The following is a 20,340-nucleotide window of genomic DNA, read 5'->3' as shown; positions in this document are numbered from 1 at the left end:
CAAAAAACACTCCAAAAGAAACTGAGGTGTCCATCCAAGTTACAACTCAGTGAGGGCCACATTTATGAGGATCAAGTAAATGCAACTCAGGCTAAAGCACTCTGACAGTCTAGTTTGGTATTAGGACAATATTTAGAGTAGCTAGAAAAATGGACATGTTTTATTTTCTTTTAGATCACAGTTTATCCCAAGGAGAATGTCTCCCAAGGAGACAAATAACAATTTCCTGTTGTGTACCTTGAATTATAGGTATTCTGTACAAAGTCCGAAGTCAATATTCTTGGCCATTTGCTTTTCTTATTTCTAAACTTGATGTGCCTTTGTCAAGGTGAGAAACTAATTTATACAAAGACTATACCAACACTGATAAAGGTGGACCACCTTATCCTATGGGTGACATTTTCTAACTATAGCTGTATTTGTTACGGCTGTTGTTCTTTGGCACTAAATCCAGAGGCAACATTCTGGACTTAGCTCTAAGTTTTGCGTCGTCCTACCTACATAAGCTTGGACAACTAAGCAAGCCTGTCTCCAGGCGCTAGTCCCTTCCTCTGAGAAATAGGAGTCTATTTCTTTTAAACTGTGCTCCATGGAGCTGCGTCAGGTGATGAGAGGGTATTTTTAATTTCATCTGTCCACGTACTTACATGTAATCCCAATGAAACCCGTAAAAACTAGTGAAACATGTCATACAAGATTGCTGTATCACTTTCAACTTTCAGGAAGAACTAACATATACTCAAATCCTTTCTACCACATTCGAAATGAACAAAGGTATACTCACAGAGCACCATTTCTCATCCAGCTGTTCAGAGTTCAGAATAACAACACAGTACACGCCCACAGCCAATGGAGCTTAGTAGAGAAGAGCAGGCATCCCACACAGCAGACCTCCCAGAGCACAGGCTTCCCTGTGTGCCTCTCACCACAGGATGCGACTGTGCACTGCTGCCATTCCCTTCACTGCCCCTGTCTCCCATCATGACGTCTCTCATCTAGTGCATCGTGCTGGAACCATGCTACAGAGCATATGATGACTACCTAAATATACAACTAGTAATAAATTTATTCTTATCCCATACAAGTTCCAATACAACTTGTGACGGGAAGGAGTTAAGAAGAAACCCTATGTAACACAGAAAGAAGGTGAGCATTGCTATAAAGCTTGCCCGAAGCCAAAGACCGAGCTCTCTTTGCTACTTAAACTGGTGCCTCAGGTCCCACAGAGCAGCCGAGTTACCATCCCCTGTCTAGGCATTCCTCCTAGGCTCTCCACCTGCAGTAACTAATGTTGAACCTGTGAGCACTTAAAGAAACGTTGACGCATGGGATCCTGGGATATAGTTACCAGATGGTTTTTTAAAGAAACTACAGCAAAGAAGGGATAAAAGACGCAGACAAGAAAATGACTGGCATGAAAAATAAAGTGTGTGGTGAGGGAACATGAGTCACAAGGGGAGGAGAGCCCATGAAGAGAAATGCAGAGTTGCAGACCCAGAGCAAGGAGGTAGGTGAGAGGGGAAAGGAACACGGGAGATATCCAAACCACCTCTAAGTTTCAGGTGTTGTAAATATTAGGAGGGCATTTGCTTATACTTCACACCTTAGTATCTGCAGCCTGTCAAGAAGCAATCTTTAAAATGCAATATTAGAGTCCATAAAGTAATGAATAAAGCTAGCAATGACATTCACTAAATTACAAACTATGCAAACATAAGAATAATTAAAATCTAGAAAAAAATGTTGAACCAAGTGTCCTATTTCCAGAAATTAAAGTATAATTAATGTACAAACAGTAAAGGTTAATTTATAGAAAGTGAGAGAAAATGTGAAATAGATGTCACAGCTAAAGGTAGATCTTTGGAAATACAGGCAAGCAAAACTTTAACAAAATTTATTTGAGGGTATAGATAGTTTGAAGACAGGGAAAATGCTTTCAGGAACACTTTAAGAATACTGAGAAGAAAGGGTAATTATAGATCCAAAATAAATTTAAAAGACAATAAAGGAGTTCTAACAAACCCTTCATAACAATAACTTCCAAACTTTAGTGGAAAGGGGATGTCCTTAGAAATACATAACTTGCCAAAGCTAATGCAAAAAGAAATAGAAAACCAAAGTGGTCCTATAATTAGTTAATATATTTAAATAGTAGTTCACAAAACTTACAAAGGTAGTTTTGTTAAAATTTTTCTACTAAACTTCAAAGACTAGCTCAATTTTACACAAGCTGTATGGAATAACAGAAGAGTGAATACTACCAAACTGATTTTATGATATTAGAATAACCTTCATAGAAAAACCTGACAAAGACAAAAAAAAATTACAAGTCATTCTCACTTATAAAAAGGTAAAATCCAAAGTTTAGCATTTTCCCTGATTTTAAAAGATAAAAGAATGAAATGGGAACATCATTAGTATGGTAAGTGATATTTATGAACTACTTTTTAGTTAACTTGTAAAGGTTACAATTGTTTTAAATCTTGGAAGAAGGTGGATTCACTCTCACAGCATCTATCCAACACTGCCCTCAAAGCCCTGACTGGGGAATTATGGACAAGAAAAAGAAATCCTAAACAAAAGGACTAGAAAGACAGACCACAACCGCCATTCTTTGCAGATGACAGACATCTGAGGTAATCAGTCTACGGCTATGATTTCTACTACTTTGCTCTCCCTCTATCCACTGCTCTGCTGGCTGTGGTCTGACTTCTTCCAGTCGTGAGCATATACGTCCTCTCACTAGAGCCCACTGACCGCTCGGCTCCAGCAGCTTGGCCACGCTCCAGTTCTCACCTGGACTCCTCTGCATCCTGGCCCATAGCCTCTCCAACTTTGGGGGTCTCCCCTGCAGTCAGGCTGACCCTGCTTTGGGGGTCTCCCCTGCAGTCAAGCTGACCCTGCTTTGGGGGTCTCCCCTGCAGTCAGGCTGACCCTGCTTTGGGGGTCTCCCCTGCAGTCAGGCTGACCCTGCTTTGGGGGTCTCCCCTGCAGTCAAGCTGACCCTGCTTTGGGGGTCTCCCCTGCAGTCAGGCTGACCCTGCTTTGGGGGTCTCCCCTGCAGTCAAGCTGACCCTGCTTTGGGGGTCTCCCCTGCAGTCAGGCTGACCCTGCTTTGGGGGTCTCCCCTGCAGTCAGGCTGACCCTGCTTTGGGGGTCTCCCCTGCAGTCAAGCTGACCCTGCTTTGGGGGTCTCCCCTGCAGTCAGGCTGACCCTGCTTTGGGGGTCTCCCCTGCAGTCAGGCTGACCCTGCTTTGGGGGTCTCCCCTGCAGTCAAGCTAACCCTGATTTGGGGGTCTCCCCTGCAGTCAGGCTGACCCTGCTTTGGGGCTCTCCCCTGCAGTCAGGCTGACTTTTCCCAGTGTCCTCCTTGTTCTCTCCTTTCTTCATAGTTGCTGTCTACTTGTCAACTGTCACTCCTTTGGTTTCAAACTTCATGTTTACGTGGGCTTGCTCACTTTTGAGGCCTTGAGCACAAAGGATGTTGGGTGAAGTACAGTGATCCCCAAGCTTTTATAGGACAAGTAAGGGTGTGTCGGATGTCAGAAACAGAGCCAACTCACCCCCCGCCCCCACGTTCCTAGTCCTACCTATGCAGTCATTTCTACCAGAAGCTGGGAGTCAGCTCTGACTCCACCTCCCTCTTCATGCCTCACAATCATGCTGGCCTGTCCCCCAATTCTCCTAAATAGCAAATCTGATCAAATCTCTCCCTGGATAAAAATCTTTGGGTGACATTAACTTCCAGCCTAGGATTAAAACTCTTTAAGCACACTCCGCAGTCCTCAGAGGAGCCCTTGCTTGCCCTTGCGTGCCCTTGCTCGCCTTCCCAACTGCTCCAGCTAACATTTACCCTCTTGGTTGCTTTGGACTTGTTGCTTCTGTAAAAATCCCCAGCTTGAAGAAGTCCTGATCCTGCAGGACTCTCTCCAGAGCACTGAGGTAACAGGTATGAACCACCATAGCATTAAGAACTCATCAATATATATATATATATATGTATATATGTATATATATAAAATATATATATAATATATATATAGTATACACATATATACACACTATTTTAAATGTGCTTTTATAAACTATCATATGTATGAGTAGTGCACTTAATTTTATTATGGAATAACTGAGTTATATTCCCCCATTTTGTAGAGTACAGAAAGAAGAAGCAAAAATATTATGTGGGTTGTTTTTACCATCAATGAAATTATTGAAAATTATCTATAACTCCTATAGAAGAGGATGAAAGTCTAGCAACTATATTCACAAGGATCCAAATTCTGTCAAAGCTCCAGTCCTGGCAAAGGTAACATGGAGACATAAGCTGAACTAATTGCCCAGTCCTTACATTGAGATTAAACGCCAGACCAAAACTAAACTACCTTGCCACATTACCAGTTCAAGTGCTAACCAAACATTGCACATGAAGCTCCATTCTGTGCAATGGAGAGTTTACACTCTGCCTCATCATCTGTCCTACACTTAATCCACCAACACGAATTGCAAACATTTTTTCTCTTTTCACACTGCTTTCTGCCAAGCAATGCAATGCCTTCAGAGCCAAACGCCGCCCTTGAATCTAATTAAAATGAAGAAACTTTTAATAGCTTCAGTAACTCTTAACAGCTATACTCAGCTCTACCCAATCTTTCGCTCCTGACCATTTCCCTCCAAAGAAAAAAATCCAGCTCAACTGAAAACCAGATCCTTTGAATGCTAGGAAGCGAGATGCCAGCAGGCTTAAGCTACAGAGACAGGGTCTGTGTAATAAAAACCCCTTCATCAAAATGTTCGAAAATGAAGGCCCCCACCATACACAGGACTTCTCTCGCCTCAATCCTCATAAGTACTTCCCTGCCGGCTCTAGGAATTTCAGCAACCTCTGAAACTGCCCTGGTTAAGTTCAAGTCAATGTCAGAGAAGAGACATTTAAAAAAAAAATCACTAACTTGGAAGGTTATTTAGGACAATTGTCTTTCACGGCTTTACTCCTCCCACTCCGCCAGGCTTGACCTAATACTAACATATAAATGTGAAACAACAGCCAAGGGCTGTTCCCTGGGGGCTCTTCTAGGAATCCAAGGGACAAACACCAGGCAGAACGCCCATCCCACCCCTCCCCACTGGCAGAGGAAAAGGGGACACTGGGTCTCGTGGCTAATCACCCCGCCTCAGACAGCCACGGCTCCACCGGGCTCTGAACAAACCCGTCCAACTATTCTTGGATCAACTCACATCCCTGGATCACATCTGGCTGGTCCCCTCTTTCTTGCCTTGCGCGGAGGGACACCCCACCCCCCATCCACCAGAGCTTCCAGGGAAGGGCTGAACAAGCACACAAACCCACCCACCTGGGCTGGGTCTTGAAGACCCAGGCTGGTGCGCTGCACCCCAGCTCCTCCGCAAGCTTCAGCACAGATGTTTTCGGCCTGCTCTCCTCCCTTCCAGACGATCTGATCCGTGAGGCACGACCCAGGGCAGTACCGCAAGGTCTCCCTAAGTCACCTCTGCGGCCCGCCCCTGGTCCGGCAGCTGCGCCCGCCTTCCCAGCAGCGGTTGAGGACGACAGAGGCGCGGCCGGTGGCCCAGTACTCGGCTGCTTGACCACAGAGGTCGGCGCTGCCCCACGCCCTGGCCGCTGGGCTCGGCCTCAGACCCGCCCTCCAGGGCTCACCCGCCCGCAGAGTCCCAGCCGGCGGAGCTGAGCCGAGCGGGCGGGCGGGCGGGCGGGCAGTGTGGCCTGCAGCCTACAGCAGGCGGTTCCCTTCCTTGTGGTAGCAGTCCCTCCTCCTCTTCCCCGTGTGTCGGCTCTGAGAAGCTCAGGTAGGGACCGCCGCCGGGAGAGCCTCTAAGCTGAAATTCTCCAAGGAGAAGTAAGGGATCCTGGCTCGTAGCGTGAGCGGCGCACACAAGCTCCTGCAAGGTCCTAGAGTGGCCTTGTGCTCAAGCCCTCTCCTTGACAACTTTTAAACGGCCAGCACGCTGCTGCTGAGGAAACTCACTAAGGCAAAAGGCATGCTCTTGCAGTCTTGGCTGCCACAGAAGGGCTCACTATCCCTAAAGCAAAGTCTACATACTTACACCCCAGAGGGTCTGAGCTGGAGCTGAGCAAACATTCTGTTCTGCTGACCACTTAAGGGAGATGGCTTCTCATTCTAACCAGCCTGGAAGGATAGGCAAGGACTGCAGGGGCAGACTTTCCCCCAGACAAAAACACACTTCTGACATGCCAATGAGACTTCTGGGTAAGTATGAAGCTCTGGTGGAGAAACAAAAGGAAACTAACTTCTAAAATGTACACACCTGTCCTCTACCTAGAAGAGTCCTTTACTGAGCAGGGCTGTGATAAACAAAATTGGCGTTTATTTAACAAGCCCCAGTCCCTCGTGTTCCTGTAGATCCGTGGCCAGTCTGTCTGTAAGGCACACACAGCTCAGTCAGAAAACTTGAAATCCACGTCTGCAAAGTTTCCGTGTCTTTGAAAATTCTAGATTGATAACTAAGAACACTTGGTCATGAAGAGGAGGCCCTGGCTACAAAATTTCCCCTTCAGGCCCAAAGATCTAGAAAAAGAATTCGGCTTACAGAAGGTCCTCACAGCAGAGATAAACAACAAAGGAGCTGTGTTTTCAGAAGGCAGTTTACAAGGACACTGGAATGGGGGAGGGGCACTGCACCGATCACTTCACGTGACCCTGCTCACTTGTATCTCGGGTTTCAGATTTGGAAGTGGAACTTCCAAACAGGTATACATTTGCTTATAGCTGAAGCAGCAGAGTTTAGATGTAGACTGGTCTGACTCAAAAGCTGTGTTCTTTCTTTTGTACAGTCATTGTTCATCCAGTCAGACATCTATTAACCATCTATGACATGCCAAGCCCTGTGCTACAGACACAATGAAGAGCCCGTGCCTTTAAAGGCCTCTGCTGTGCTGTAATGGAATGACACATGTGGTAACACAAGGCCGGGACAGGAGGAGCATCTAACCTAGTTTTGAAGGGTGGAACCTGGGGTTAAGACAACGCACTCCTCCTTAGAGCTGTCCTGGGAACTTTACCAGAGCAGTCAGGGAGAATGTGTGTTGGGATGGAGAAAAAGGGACTGTGGGAAATGATGTCAGACTGACAGAATTTAGTCAAAACTGGGCTGAGGAAAAAGGTCAGTTAGAGATAATTCCCATGGTCTCAACTTCAGTGGTAACTATGAATTGGAGAATTCAATTTTAGACAAAACTGCTTTTGAAATACCTCTAACAGAAACATACAAAGTGTTCAAAAGGCATCTGGCATACTGACTCAGAGCTCAGGAAATGTCTAAGGTCGTATGTAAATAACTGTGTATTTGTAGTGAAAGGAGTAGGTACTCCAGTCCAGGAAGACCACCCACATAACTACTAATATTTAAGGCACTGACGGTAGGAGAAGCAATGCTTCAGCAGGTAAATAAGCAAGGGACAAAACACCCACAGAGGACAGAAGAGAAGCACCATGGATGGCCCAGCCAAAGGTCAAGTCCTTCAGAAAGCAAACAGATAATTCAGAAGTGTCCTCTCGCCAGGTTTATTGTACACATCTGTAATCCCAGCACTAGAAAGACAGAAGCAGGAGGGTCAAGAGTTCAAGGTTAGCCTTGGCTGCACATGAGTTTGATGCCAGCTGGACTCATAAATGCCTATCCCAATCAGTCTCTCTGTAACAACGTGGAGCACTGGTAAGAACCACTTCTGTGGACTGTGGAGTGAAGAAACTGCAAGAAATAGTGCCATGGTACCATGGTTTCAGAAATCAAACTGGAAAGAGATGTACACACAACAACGGCTACAAGTAAGGAAAGATGTGAAAGAAAAGAACTGCTTAGAAGCAGGATAAGAGGTGGGAGCTTCCTATGCAGGAGAAAAGGGAGAGCTCGTGTACACACGCGCGCACACACACACACACACACACACACACATGAGGTGAGGGCACAGGACAGACTGAGAATGTGCACTGACTTCCTAGGAGAGGAGATGGCTGGAGGGAGAAGGAGCTGGAGGAGTGTCAACATCAGCAAACGCAAGCCGAGGGACCCAAAATGACTGAAGCAGTACTGGAAAGCACAGGAGTGAACATCAGAGGCCATGGCCTGTTAGAGTGGCAAGCCCATACAATCATGATTTCTCTTTAACAGTATCAGTGTTCTATCCAAAGGAGCAGCACGAATTCTCACCTTTCAGATGGCCCAGCCCAGTATCTACATCTTTCCACTGCACCACCACCTAGTTATACACCTGGGTCAGGGTCCTCAGCCGCAGGAGGCTTAACATGAAAGGATGTGATGTTTATAAGTGAACTTCTAGCAACGTCAAACAGGGAGGTTCCTGATTGTGATAAACTGGTTTGACTAAGCACTCAGGAGAATAACATAAGGAGAATGCCAATGATGGCTCCCATGTTTCACTGTAATACTTCTAGAACCATACTCTGAGGAGAAAAACATAGAAATAGATAATTTATAAAACAAATTTCTAGCTTTTTTATAAAGTCTCAGACTAGGTTAAAGAAAACACCATTGCTATCTCCACGTGTTTCTGTAGCTTACTTTCCCTTTAAAGATCCACAAAGGGATTAGTGCACTACCTTAGTCAGCAAAGTACTTGCCTTATACGCAAAAGAACCTGACTTTGAGCCCCAGAACCCAAGTAAGAAAAGCTGGGCAACGTGGCTCACACTTGTAATTCTAGAGATCACAGGAGACAGGTAGATCCCTGGAGCTTGCCAGCCAGCCTAGACTACTTGGTGAATTTCAGGCCAATGACGGCCCTGTTCAAACAACAAAGTGGGTGATGTCACAGGAACAACAGCCTAAGTTCTCCTCGGGCCTCCACATGCCCCTCTACCACCATCACCACACAGACACACACACACACACACACACACATACACACACACACACAAGATTTTCAACTTAGTTTGGAATACTATAGTTTTCTCAATGAGTTAAGTTGCTTTTTCTTTTAAGAATTTAAAATCTCCTCACAATAATACTTTATTTATGTATGGTTAATAATGAAAGCTCCAGCTATTTAGGTCATATGAGAGCATGTCCCCAAAAAGGAAAAACACTCACAAATTACAGAATCAGAAGGCATGAGACTCACAAAAGCCCACAAGCACTGAAACTGTCTTAGTTCCCATACCCAGCCAATGCACTCTGTCATGGATGTGACTGGACCAAGTCTGATACTCTGCTTTCTTTGTAAATAAACCATGATTAGACCAAGTAAATCAGAAGGGTCAGTACTCTACTGTTAGATGAAAGGAAATAGCTGTTATAAAAGCCAAAGAGAAATAAGAATTTAAAGGTGTTATTATGACACCTTTAAAGAGGTCTCTTTAACACAATCCTGTGAGTATTTTCTTAAAAGTATCTCTGTATGAAGGCAAAAAGTAATCACTAATGCAAAGAGACAACCCTAGGACACCTGAAAATATAAAATTAAGACCCAGAGAGAAGAGACCACAAGGTTTAATTAATTAGGATTAATCCTGCCAGTTTTCAGTCAGAGCTCTGTGCACCGGGCACAGGGGCATTCTCTTTATACTACTGCCCATCATCTTCCGGGCAGACTGTAGAGGCTACGAGATTTAACGGTCTTCCACTAAGCCAACACTTAGTCTATCTAGACTTTTTCAGTAAGAGCTTTATACACTACTTTATAAAGCAGACAATTTAAAAATTAAAACATGTATTTTTCCAGAAATTAAACACACACCAACTTAACTCCTGTTTAGCCTTAAAATGATATCTCCCTTGAACAAAAAGGTACACGCACACTCATTAGAAATGAGAGACTTGGATTTACAGAGTGCTAAGTACCATATGAAGCCAGCAATATAATTTGGCTCCTAAGTTATGATCTCAATTCAGATTTACTTAGAACACTATATCATCCCTCATTTAAACAAACTAGCACATGAAATTATGCCAACTGCCAAAATTAGAAATGTTAAGAAGGAATTTTTTGGAAAAACTGGCATTTAATCATTAAAAGATGAAATGGTGAGAAGGTTGAGGAAAACAAGCTGGTCATGTTTGCTTTAGGTTGTACAAAACAACATCTTACAGGCTGTGCCTTACCCTGCATGACTCCATTTTATGCAACGCCATTTGCCCCACTTGGGGTAGAATGACTTTATCTGGTCTGCGCAGGCAAAAAACTATCATCTGTACAAGACAAAGCAAGCACAGACCAAAAGCTAGCTTACTCATGCCAAGTAAAACATTACCTATAAACTGAGCAAAGAAAAACACTGGCACGTGGGCATACCAAAGCTACATCAGAAAAACCCGGTCCAGAAACACACTACACAATACACGAAGACTGCAATTCCCCACAATCAGGAAGGACACTTTACACTGTGCTGTGGCGGCACCCACCTGATGTAGAACCATCAGGAGCATGGTATCAACCTGCAATAAGCTTGCAACTTTGTCTCTGAGTCAGTTCAGTACACTCTCCATCTCACAAAGACCATTGAAATTGCAATTGATTTGGACTTGGACCTGTACCTTAAATCAGCTCTGCCTTGAGTAGACTCTGCCCATCATCACCCCAAAACCTCTGTCCTGCTTCCTTGATACTAATGAGCTGCCTTGGTCTCGGCGTCTATACCAGCTCTGGTTCTGTCTCCTAGTTCCTCTGCAGCCTCTCTAATCCTCCCTCACCATTCAGCACCCTGCATTTCTTACATGAAGTACATGCCTGCTCTTTAGAGTTAAGACTGGAATAGACTGCAAACAACCAGTTTATCAAGCAAAATCAGAAGTATATAGTGAATTATAACAAAAAAATGACTTAGTTTATAAATGTACTTTTATCAGAAATTGTAAAGTATTTTTAATTATTTTAAATTATGTGTGGGCCCATATGGTGGAACACAGGGGAGATGTGCACACGAGTGTAGGCCCAGAGCCTAGATCTCCTAGAGCCAGAGTGACAAGCAGGTGTGAGCCAAGCAACTGGGTGCTTGAGAACCTGACTTGGGTCCTTTGTAAAAGCAAGTACTTTTAACCATGGAACTATCTGGCAGCCCTATTAACACTATTATTCAATAAACACTGAGACTGTGGAAAGAAAAACACATCTACGTCTACAGCAAAGCCTGTACAGCTAGTGTGCACCTGTAGTCACAGCAGTGTGGAGGTCAAGGCAGGGAGATCATGGATCTGAAAAAAAGCAGGAGTACAGTGCAGGACCTTCTCTGAAAAAGAAGCTAAGAAATAAATGAAATGCTCCAGGCACAGTTAAGGTTTTCCTGTGGCTCTGACAGAATTCTTTTAAAGATTGTTCTCAATGAATTCATACTAATGTTTTCTTTTCTTCTACATAAACATATCATATATGTTGTGATTCACATACAAAGGCAGAATTTTAAAACTTATGTATGACTTTGCAAGGCTCCCATTCACTCATGAGAGAATGAGTAGTCAATATTTGCATAAAACAGAAACATAAAACCAGTTGCATGTTTCTCACCATATCAAACCCAATTTCTAATCAAAAGTTATAAATAAAATTATAAAAAAATAAATTAGATATCTTAATTCAGAAAATGAAGATCTGAACAGGAAAGCAACAGAGGGAAGCCCATCGTGGAGCTCAGGTCACAGAGGCAATCCGACAGTGCCCTGTTTTCTAGGTGTAATGCCTTCTGCAATTTTCACATGCAGGCTTGTTGTAGAATACACTCCCATCCCTCTGTTACATTTTGTTAAATATGGCTACATCAATGATATATCCCAAGGATGTAAGCATGGGTTATTTCACAGTCGTCCTACCTGAACAAGAATGAGACCATTCTGAATTTTGATGGAAAATGAAGTTTTCATTTCCTTTGATAATACTAATTTAGTACCACTTTTGAACAGCTTAAATACAATGGCTTACCAGCTAATTAGACATATGATACCCAAGCAATTGCTTTTAAAAAGTCAACTCTGGATGACCTACCCCTTCCTGTTTAGTGAAGAGATTAAGACAGTCACTCAATGCCACACAAGTCTCTCTAGAAGCTTCGGAGACAACGTCAGCTTTCTGAAGAAATGATGGAAGCATATCTATAAACAAACAGAAATGGGTATATGCAATGAGTGGATCTCTGATGTCAAAATAAAACCACCAAAGCACTCTACTGGCCCCCAAGCCCGCTCCTTGCTGTGAAACAGAGACAGGGTGTACCTCTTACCACTGTAGCCAACACCTGCTAATCAGTCAGTCAGAAAAGGACAGAGCTAGGCTTTGAGGGCCCCAGGAACCGGGGAGTGCTATGACTATGCTAAAGGAGCAGCCCACGGGCAGAGCACCGCTCACAACACAGCCTTCCTTTCACCACTGTCTCTGCTGGGTAAGTAATTTTATTCAAGAGCGAAGTGCTAAAACAAGACAAAAATAATTCTGTGGTTGACATAGAGGCTAACATGTCTGAAGGCGGCATTAATTCAACTTCCTCTAGCTCTTATTTGGAAAAATGTTTCCCATAAATGGGTATTTGTGCTTTCAATCCCCAGTAGAAGCCCACTGCCTGGTACTGTGTGCTTAAGCTAGGGACAGAGAAGAAAATGGCAATACCAGACCTTGACTCTGTCAGGCAAAAATAAAAGGCAAAAACAATGCCCATGAGAGAAAACTGAAAACAGACATTTACCACTTAAAAATAAGTAAAATGTTGTGAACAACAAACACCCTGTCTACAATGATGCAAGAGAAATGTTTGGCTTTTTGTTAATTACACCCTAAGATCATTTAAATTTATTCTTCTAGCCAAAAAAAAAAAAAAAAAAATCTTAATACTTAAAAAAACATTTCACTAAAATAAAACTAAAAAAGAAAACTGCAGCATTCTTTGTATTTCAAATATTCTTGACTTATTTAAAACAATGTTGAGACCATAAGCAAGGCCAATAGGCCAACCAGCTCAAGCAACTCAAATGCCTGTTTTACCGAGTGTCAGGGCGTGTGCAGTAGGCCCACCAAGACACCAACACTTCCAACTGTAAAGAAATAATGTTCTGAGGAGAAGAAAGTTTAGAAACTCAGGTAAATAACCAAGAAACGTGTGTACAAGCGTTTATAGTCATCACTCGGTGATAAACTCTACCACGCTTCTCAGTCTTGCTTCAAATACTCCAAAATTGTCTACATTAGTGAAATGTAAGGAAAAGGATCTTATTTAGGAAAAATATTTATCCAAAATTCTAAGGTAAAAGTAAACAACAAAAGAAAAAAATGAGTAAATAAAGAATTAAGTCATCTTCTTTAACCCAGACACACAGGCCAAGAGCATCTCTTCTCTTCCCTCTTCTCAGCAGTTCCCCGGGGGCCACTACCCTGACCCACACAGATGACTGAAGGCTGCTAGACTCTCAAATACATGGCTTTGCATACATTTTCTTTCTATTTCACTCTTTGATACACACCGTCAAGGTTTATTCTCCACTTGCTTGTCAAATGGCTAAGAAAGTAGCACACACTGGCTGTCTGGTACGCCAACAATAGAAATGTAACAGATGTCACACACAACTGTGAGACATGCAAGAGAAACAGACTCAGCCTTTGTCTTCCATAAATGTTCGTGGTAATCTAGTAATTTTCCACTTTTGTGACAAATGACATTAAGATGAAATCATGGATCTGTTTTTAAGTAAATACCATCACACACTTAATCATCTCCAATAAAACCTAGGCTGTATAATTTCTGACTTAGATCCTTGATTAATTCAAAACAAATATTAAGTGTCCAAACATGTAAGGAATACTTAAATGTACTTAAGCAAACTCATTCTACAAGCTTTTTAAACACACACATACAAACACAAACACAAAAAATGCTTGCACACAACTACCCCCAAACAGAGTACTAGTCATCGATTTCAGGGTCTGGGAGCATAGGTCAGAGCAAGTAAGCATAGGTCAGAGCAAAAGTGTAACAAGCATGTGGGTGCTCTCTGTTCAATTCTCAGGTACACACACACACACACACACACACACACACACACACACCCCTTCGTTTCTCTGGCAATCTACTGTTAAAAGAAGGTCTTGAGATAGACCTTAATTTTTGTGGCAGTTTGCTTTAAGACCTGAGGACCCCTGGCTTATGATCTAGCTTACAAGTCCACAAGGCCAGCTCTCACAGGTTGGCTTTTCGACAATCATGTTTACATACTATTACACACACAGAAAGAACCAGGAACTTTCAGAAAGGTGAACAACTAAGAATCACTAATAATATGTTTTAGACTGTTACTGTTTGGAACTAAGTGGCCAGCATAAATGCAACTTGGTCACTATGTTACCTTATTTGACCTCCTATCAGAATATTATTATTAACTTTGAGGATAAAATTATTTTGTACTGAAAATAGTTTTAAAGTCATAAAAGCTGCTAGAAGATCATACTGGAAAAAGCCTAACTTTAGAGACCTGTAAAAAGCTCAGTCTGTCATTTTTCATGATTATACTGTACAATCTTTAATTGGGTATACTTTAAAAACTATGAGAAAGTACTTGTTTCTTTTGTTTATGTAGCAAATTAAACCTCAATTTAAGCAACCTTCTATCTAGAACAAGTTCCTGCACCTCTATAATACTGAAGATACTATTGCGATCACTGTGAGCCCGGCTGTTTTCTTAGAAATACTACTTTACCTACAACACCTTTTACTTTGTTTCTTCCAAACCTTTGATTGAGATAATACTTTTCTAGGGATCACATGTCTAACAGTGGCAATTTTCTCCACTGGGAAATAACATACATTGTGTTCCCAGCCCTAGTTCAATGCCATTCTCCCTATATGGCCTTCCTTAAAGATCTCCATGCATTTCAGGGCAATGCTCACCCATTCATTTGTCAGTCCACTCTGTTATCCATATAAACTGTAAGCTACTTGGTGAACTCCATGGCTACACACAGAGGCACGCAAGGGGGGGTGGGGGGGGAGAAAGAGAGAGAGGAACAGAAAAGTAATTTTTCAATCTGACTTTACTACCAGATTAGAATTATATGAACTCCTTAGCAAATCAGTATTCTTTCCTGAAAGTGAAAAAAATTATATGTACAAATTAAAAAAACAAAAACCTTCTCTTTTAAAAATGTCTATATAAAGTTGTAACTTGAAAAAAAACAACAGTGACAGTATCCATGACCCAAAAATATAAATTTACCTACTGGTTCAAGTTAAGATGTTAGTTTAAAAATCATCCACTAAGTACATACATCAGAGTGCTGTGTGTACTGACATCTGTATGTTATCTGTATGTAATTTACATTAACTGCACTGAAGAATATAAGATATATAGCTCAAAGTGCAGTACTCAGCAAGCTAAATAATAAAAAGGTATCAGACAGCAAACAAATAAAGCCGTCTTTAAACATGCTAGCTCTCCAGTGAAGGAGCCCATTGTGGATTGGAGAAAGCTACTGTGAGGGAGAGGAAGGACTGACTTGAATCCTAAAGAGCAGGAACACTGCTTTTGTTAAATGCGAGCTGGATGCAATATCCCATCTCCAACACTAGTCCTGAGAGAAGACACAGTGAGGCAGGTGGCTCCGGAGAGCTGGTCACCATCTCAGGTACCACTTCCTGGGCAGCAACTATACAGAAGGCACCGTGCCAGGTGCTGTCACTGAGGTTTAAGAGGGGCGTGTTTCTTGTGCTTCTCTGTTCCTCTTATATTCTGGTTTGTTTGGGGTTTTTTTTTTTTTTTTTTTTTTGTCTGTTTTCTAAAAAGAGAGAATGAAGGGGTGTCTCCTTTCTTGGGTGGGAGGAGGTGGGGAGGGTCTAAGTAGGGAAAACCATGATCAGAATATGTTCTTGTGAGTTATAGAAATAATATCTTATTCTAATGCACAAAGAAAGTTCTAGAGAAAAGATAGTTCTAGAGAATAATAGAGAGTTTTGTCTTCATATAACTTGTATCTAGAAAGGGGAAGAAGGCCCTTGAAGACTTTAGAACAAATGGAGAAAGAAAATGGATGCATCCTGTTTTTCAGTCTTTCTTGAAGCTGTTGCTTTTCCAGAAGACCCTATGGAATCAGCAGCCAGACAGCAGATCTTTATTTACAAATAGGAGTTAAATGAAGCAGTAATATTAATTTTAATCCAACTGAATAGATATTCCCTCAAAAGCTGATTGGCTTCTATCACTCCTGACTGATGTCATGAGAAGAAAAGACTTGAAATAGACAGTAATTAGGGCAGAGGCATGACGGAGAAGGCCCCACCTGTAGGCAGGCCAGCAAGGCTTCCTGTGAGGCCTGTGCCACAGAGGATATAAAGTGGGGGAAGGTTGTAAGGATGGCGGTCAGTGTGCAAGGCTGTTCCACATTTGAAAGCCGTTCATATGGTGTTCTCCTGACTACTACAAACTTTGGCAGGAGAACACATTAAGTCATTTGGTTATAAGGCACACTGCCTCACCTGCTGGACTCCTTCCTCAACCCTGCTGTTTAAAAGCCAGCCTGCACAAGGTTGGTAGCTCCCTCTCCAGCAGCTATATAATGGAGCTTACTACAACAACCCTTGTGGCCTATGCCTTTCCTTTTCTTTTCTATAAAGCGTAGAGCCACCGACGGCTAGAACAGACACACAAAGCTACATAAAGCTACACAAAGCTACATAAAGATGCACAGTGACTTGGAAACATGTTGATGTGGTCTAACACTTGCATTATGTTAACTGGGTTCCCAAAATTGCAGGAGAATCTGCCTGTAAGATGCTCAGGGTCCCTGCCCCCAGGTGGTACTGATTGGTAAATAAAGTTGCCGGCAGCCAATGGCAGGGCAGGGAGACAAAGGTGGGACTCTAGGATTGGGGGCAAGGGGACTGAGAGAGGAAGAAGGATTTAGAACTGCCATGCCAGGAAAGGAGTAAGGAGCAGGCTTGAGAGGTACAGAAGAGAGAGTATAGCAATCATGTAAGAGGCAAAAAAGAGTGGTCCCGGGGGACCCTTGATTAGGGCAGCAAAGATGGAATATAGATTTTAGTAAGTGATAACTCAGGGATATTGGAGGGGAGGTGTTAGTCTTGTAGTGGTTTAGAAGTGGCCCAGCTACTGAGCTGATTAAGGCATATTAAAATATAAAGTTGCATGCATGTGTCTTTCACTTGGGAGCCCAGAACATTGGGACAGGTAGTGAGAAGCCGCTAGGGCAATTTGGGCAGCCTTAATTGGCTACAGCAACACAAGTAGCAAGAACAGAGATGTCAGAAAGTTTGAAGAAACTACATATAAAAAGAGGAGAGAGAATTCCTATCTCACACCTGTGATCACACCTTATGCTAAGAAACGTGACACACAAGAAAAAGTTCACATTGCAGAGAGATGAGACTACTAAAGTAGGTAGACCAAGGCCGTGTAGCCAGTCAACTCAACTTCATCATAAACCTTCAGTCACTAAGGCTGCAGGTAAGGCTGCATAAGGCCGGATTTGTAAAGACACCTCTGAGACAGATGGGGAAACACTGTAGCATTTTGTGGGAAAGACAGCACTGGTGAATGGTGAACATGAATAAAGGAAGGGCTGACTGGGGGAGGGGCAGTGCTGTGTAGGAGGTGGGAGGGTGGAGGGTGGCATCAGACAGGCAGAGAAAGGAAAAGTGACGATAGGTACAGGCTCAGGAAACTGTGAACTGACAATGCAGTTTTTGAGATGAAAGTCAGAAAGAACATAGGGCTGAACACAAAAAACAAAAGAGCCGACAGAAAATGATACAGCCTATAAATTGCAGGCTAGAAACTTGTGTTCTCCATCAGTTGTACCTTGTTCAGAGTTCTAAAATTAAGTTGATGAAAGGCAGTTGTTTAGCCCACCATGTCACGAAGATGTCGACCAGAAGGAACAGTGACAACACTGCAGCAGCTCTGAAGGAGAGCAGGACCAGGTGAGGTGAGAAAAAGCAAGAATGATAGGCAGGCCACAGTGAGCAGGGTAAGGACAGAGGTAGGTGTCAGACAGAACAGGAACCTGGAGACTGACAGATATCAGGGCACTCTGATGCACTCCCTCTAAGCTGGCTAGTTTTTATGTCAACCCAACACAGGCTAGAACCATTTCAGAAGAGAGAACGTCAACTAAGAAAAGTACTCCATTAGACTAGCCTATAGGCACGGCTGTAGGAAATTTTCTTAATTAGTAATTGATGTGGATGGCCCAGACCATTGTGGCTGGTGCCATTCTTGGGCTGGTAGTCCTGTTTGCTATAATAAGCAGGTTGAGCAAGCCATGGGGAGTAAGCCAGTAAGCTGCACCCCATCATGGCCTCTGCATTGGCTCCTGCCTCCAGGTTCCTGCCCTGTGTTGAGGTTTGTTTTTTGCTAGCTATTGTAAGGCTAAGTGCAGGCCCCCAAGAACTAGTCTACACATAGACCCTGTGGCCCTGTTCCCAAATTCTGGTGGGTAAATAAAGATGCCAACAGCCAAGAGCTGGGCAGAAGAGAGATCGGTGGGATTTAGGTGGGCTCTGGGTCAGAGGACAACCATGAGGGAAGAAGAGGGAAGCCACTATGAGTTAGAAAAGGGAAGGAAAAGACGCCTTGGGTTAGGTGAGCCATAAGAACATGGTCCTGTGGGCTGGCCAATTGGAGTTAAGAACAGCCCAGATGAAATCTTGTAAATATTAAGTAATAACTCAGAGTTATCAATAGGAAAGGGTAGGCAGCTGCCCAGCTACTGTGCTATTTTAGGATTTGTAAATATAAAGGTTGTATATGTCTTTCATTCAGGAACTTAAATACTAAAGATGGTGACAAAATCTAAGGACAGGATTAAATAATTATTGAAACAGCTTGTTTGAGTTTCTGTTCTGAATTCCTTCCATAATGAACTCTGACATAGAAGTATAAGCAAAATCCTTTCCTCCTCAAAATACTTATGACCATAGTGTTTTATCACAGTAATAGAAATCTAACCAAGATACACTCAAGACTATAAAGCCTTGTAAACACACACACTGCACGGCAGGGATCAAGGTGAAAGAAGTTTCTCTTGTGTCTAGCAATAAAGAAGGGCACTTTGTTTATTGCTCAAGGTGAGAACCAGAATGACTGAGAACCCCTAGACTGTGAATCATCTAGTTATGAAATCCCAATTTCAAAACACCAGCCAGGATACAGAAGAAACTTTGTAGCCTTCAAAGGGACAGAAGCTGCTGGCTAGGGACACTTCACATCCAGGAAGAGGGAAAACATATCCATTACAGAGCTCAAATGAAGATGCAATGCAGAAGAGGACGGGGATGGCTGTTCTATAGACTAAAGACCTAGCTGCAGAACCTGAGCTATGGGAGTGCTTCAAGGAGAACTTGAAATTGATATCTGTGTAATGGGTAGAGAGAAAATTATAAATGCATACACATTAGAAAGACTGGGTTGCCATGAGAAAACATTTTTACATTTATTTTATTGTGTGTGTCTGTGTGTGTGTTCTCATGTATGTAAGTGGGTGTGTGCATACCATGGCACACATATGGAGGTCAAAGGGTAACAGGAAGGCTGTTGTCTTCTTTTACCGTATGGGTTCCAAGGACTGAACTAAACCATCAGGCTTAATGTCAAGGAACTTTACCCACTGAGCCATCTTTTAGGCCTACAAAACAAATTTTAAAACTACCACCTACAATTTCTGGAGTCAGAAAGGCATTAAGACTAGAGATTACAAAGTCAAGGGATTAAACACAAAGAAGATAAAAGTGAGAGAAATAAACTAGAAAATGATTCTTTAAAAATAAATCACCAGATACAACATAACAGGGGCAGGAGGTAGCCCACAGGAGCCTCGCTTGGCCCACCGGAGTCTTGTCTGGCTCACTGGGGCCTCACTTGGCCCACTGGAGTCTTGCCTGGCTCAGCAAAGCCCAGGATCTGATCCCCACACAAAGAGCCAACATGAAGCAGGACAGCAGAATGCAACATAAAAATTTGGAAATTTTCAGAGAAACTAAGAGCTGAGGGATAACAGAAAATTCCATATATATCTTTCATGTTTCCCTTCTGGTGGAAGAGGAAAAAAGAGCAAGACTTTGAAGAGAAAATAGTTTTAAAGTTCTCTAAATTGAAGAAAGATTATTACTGAACTTGTAAGCTAGGAAACAGAGGCTCGAGCAAGCTATACACAGGGCAACAAAATTCAAACCTACAGACAGAATAAAACTATACAACATCAAAGACACAGTAGGCTTTGCACCAGCAAGTGCTTCTAAAAGGTCTTAGTGGCTTGAACAACCTCACATTTACTACTTCTGATACATTCCTTTCTCCCCAACTCCTAGAGAAATGCAGTGCACATGTAGAAGCTTCGT

General features: G+C 42.7%; 1 protein-coding gene across 7 annotated transcripts in view; it reads right to left on the bottom strand.

The window, feature by feature from the left end:
- The window catches only part of Osbpl1a (oxysterol binding protein like 1A), a 181,147-nt gene that overhangs the window by 93,584 nt on the left and 67,223 nt on the right, over positions 1-20,340 (bottom strand). For 2 of the 7 annotated variants that reach the window (XM_076912969.1, XM_034517766.2), the window contains exon 15: positions 11,994-12,100. The exons of 2 other annotated variants lie outside the window; for them this stretch is intronic. In XM_076912969.1, coding sequence (XP_076769084.1) covers positions 11,994-12,100 — 107 coding nt within the window. Of the gene's footprint in view, positions 1-5,355; positions 5,961-11,993; positions 12,101-20,340 lie in introns of those variants that run through there. 3 more of the 7 variants (XM_034517769.2, XM_076912972.1, XM_034517770.2) reach the window with 3 other exon arrangements.

This window comes from Arvicanthis niloticus, chromosome 14, assembly GCF_011762505.2.
Source record: "Arvicanthis niloticus isolate mArvNil1 chromosome 14, mArvNil1.pat.X, whole genome shotgun sequence".
Classification (NCBI taxonomy): Eukaryota; Metazoa; Chordata; class Mammalia; order Rodentia; family Muridae; genus Arvicanthis; species Arvicanthis niloticus.
This window is presented reverse-complemented; position numbering and strand designations above follow the sequence as displayed.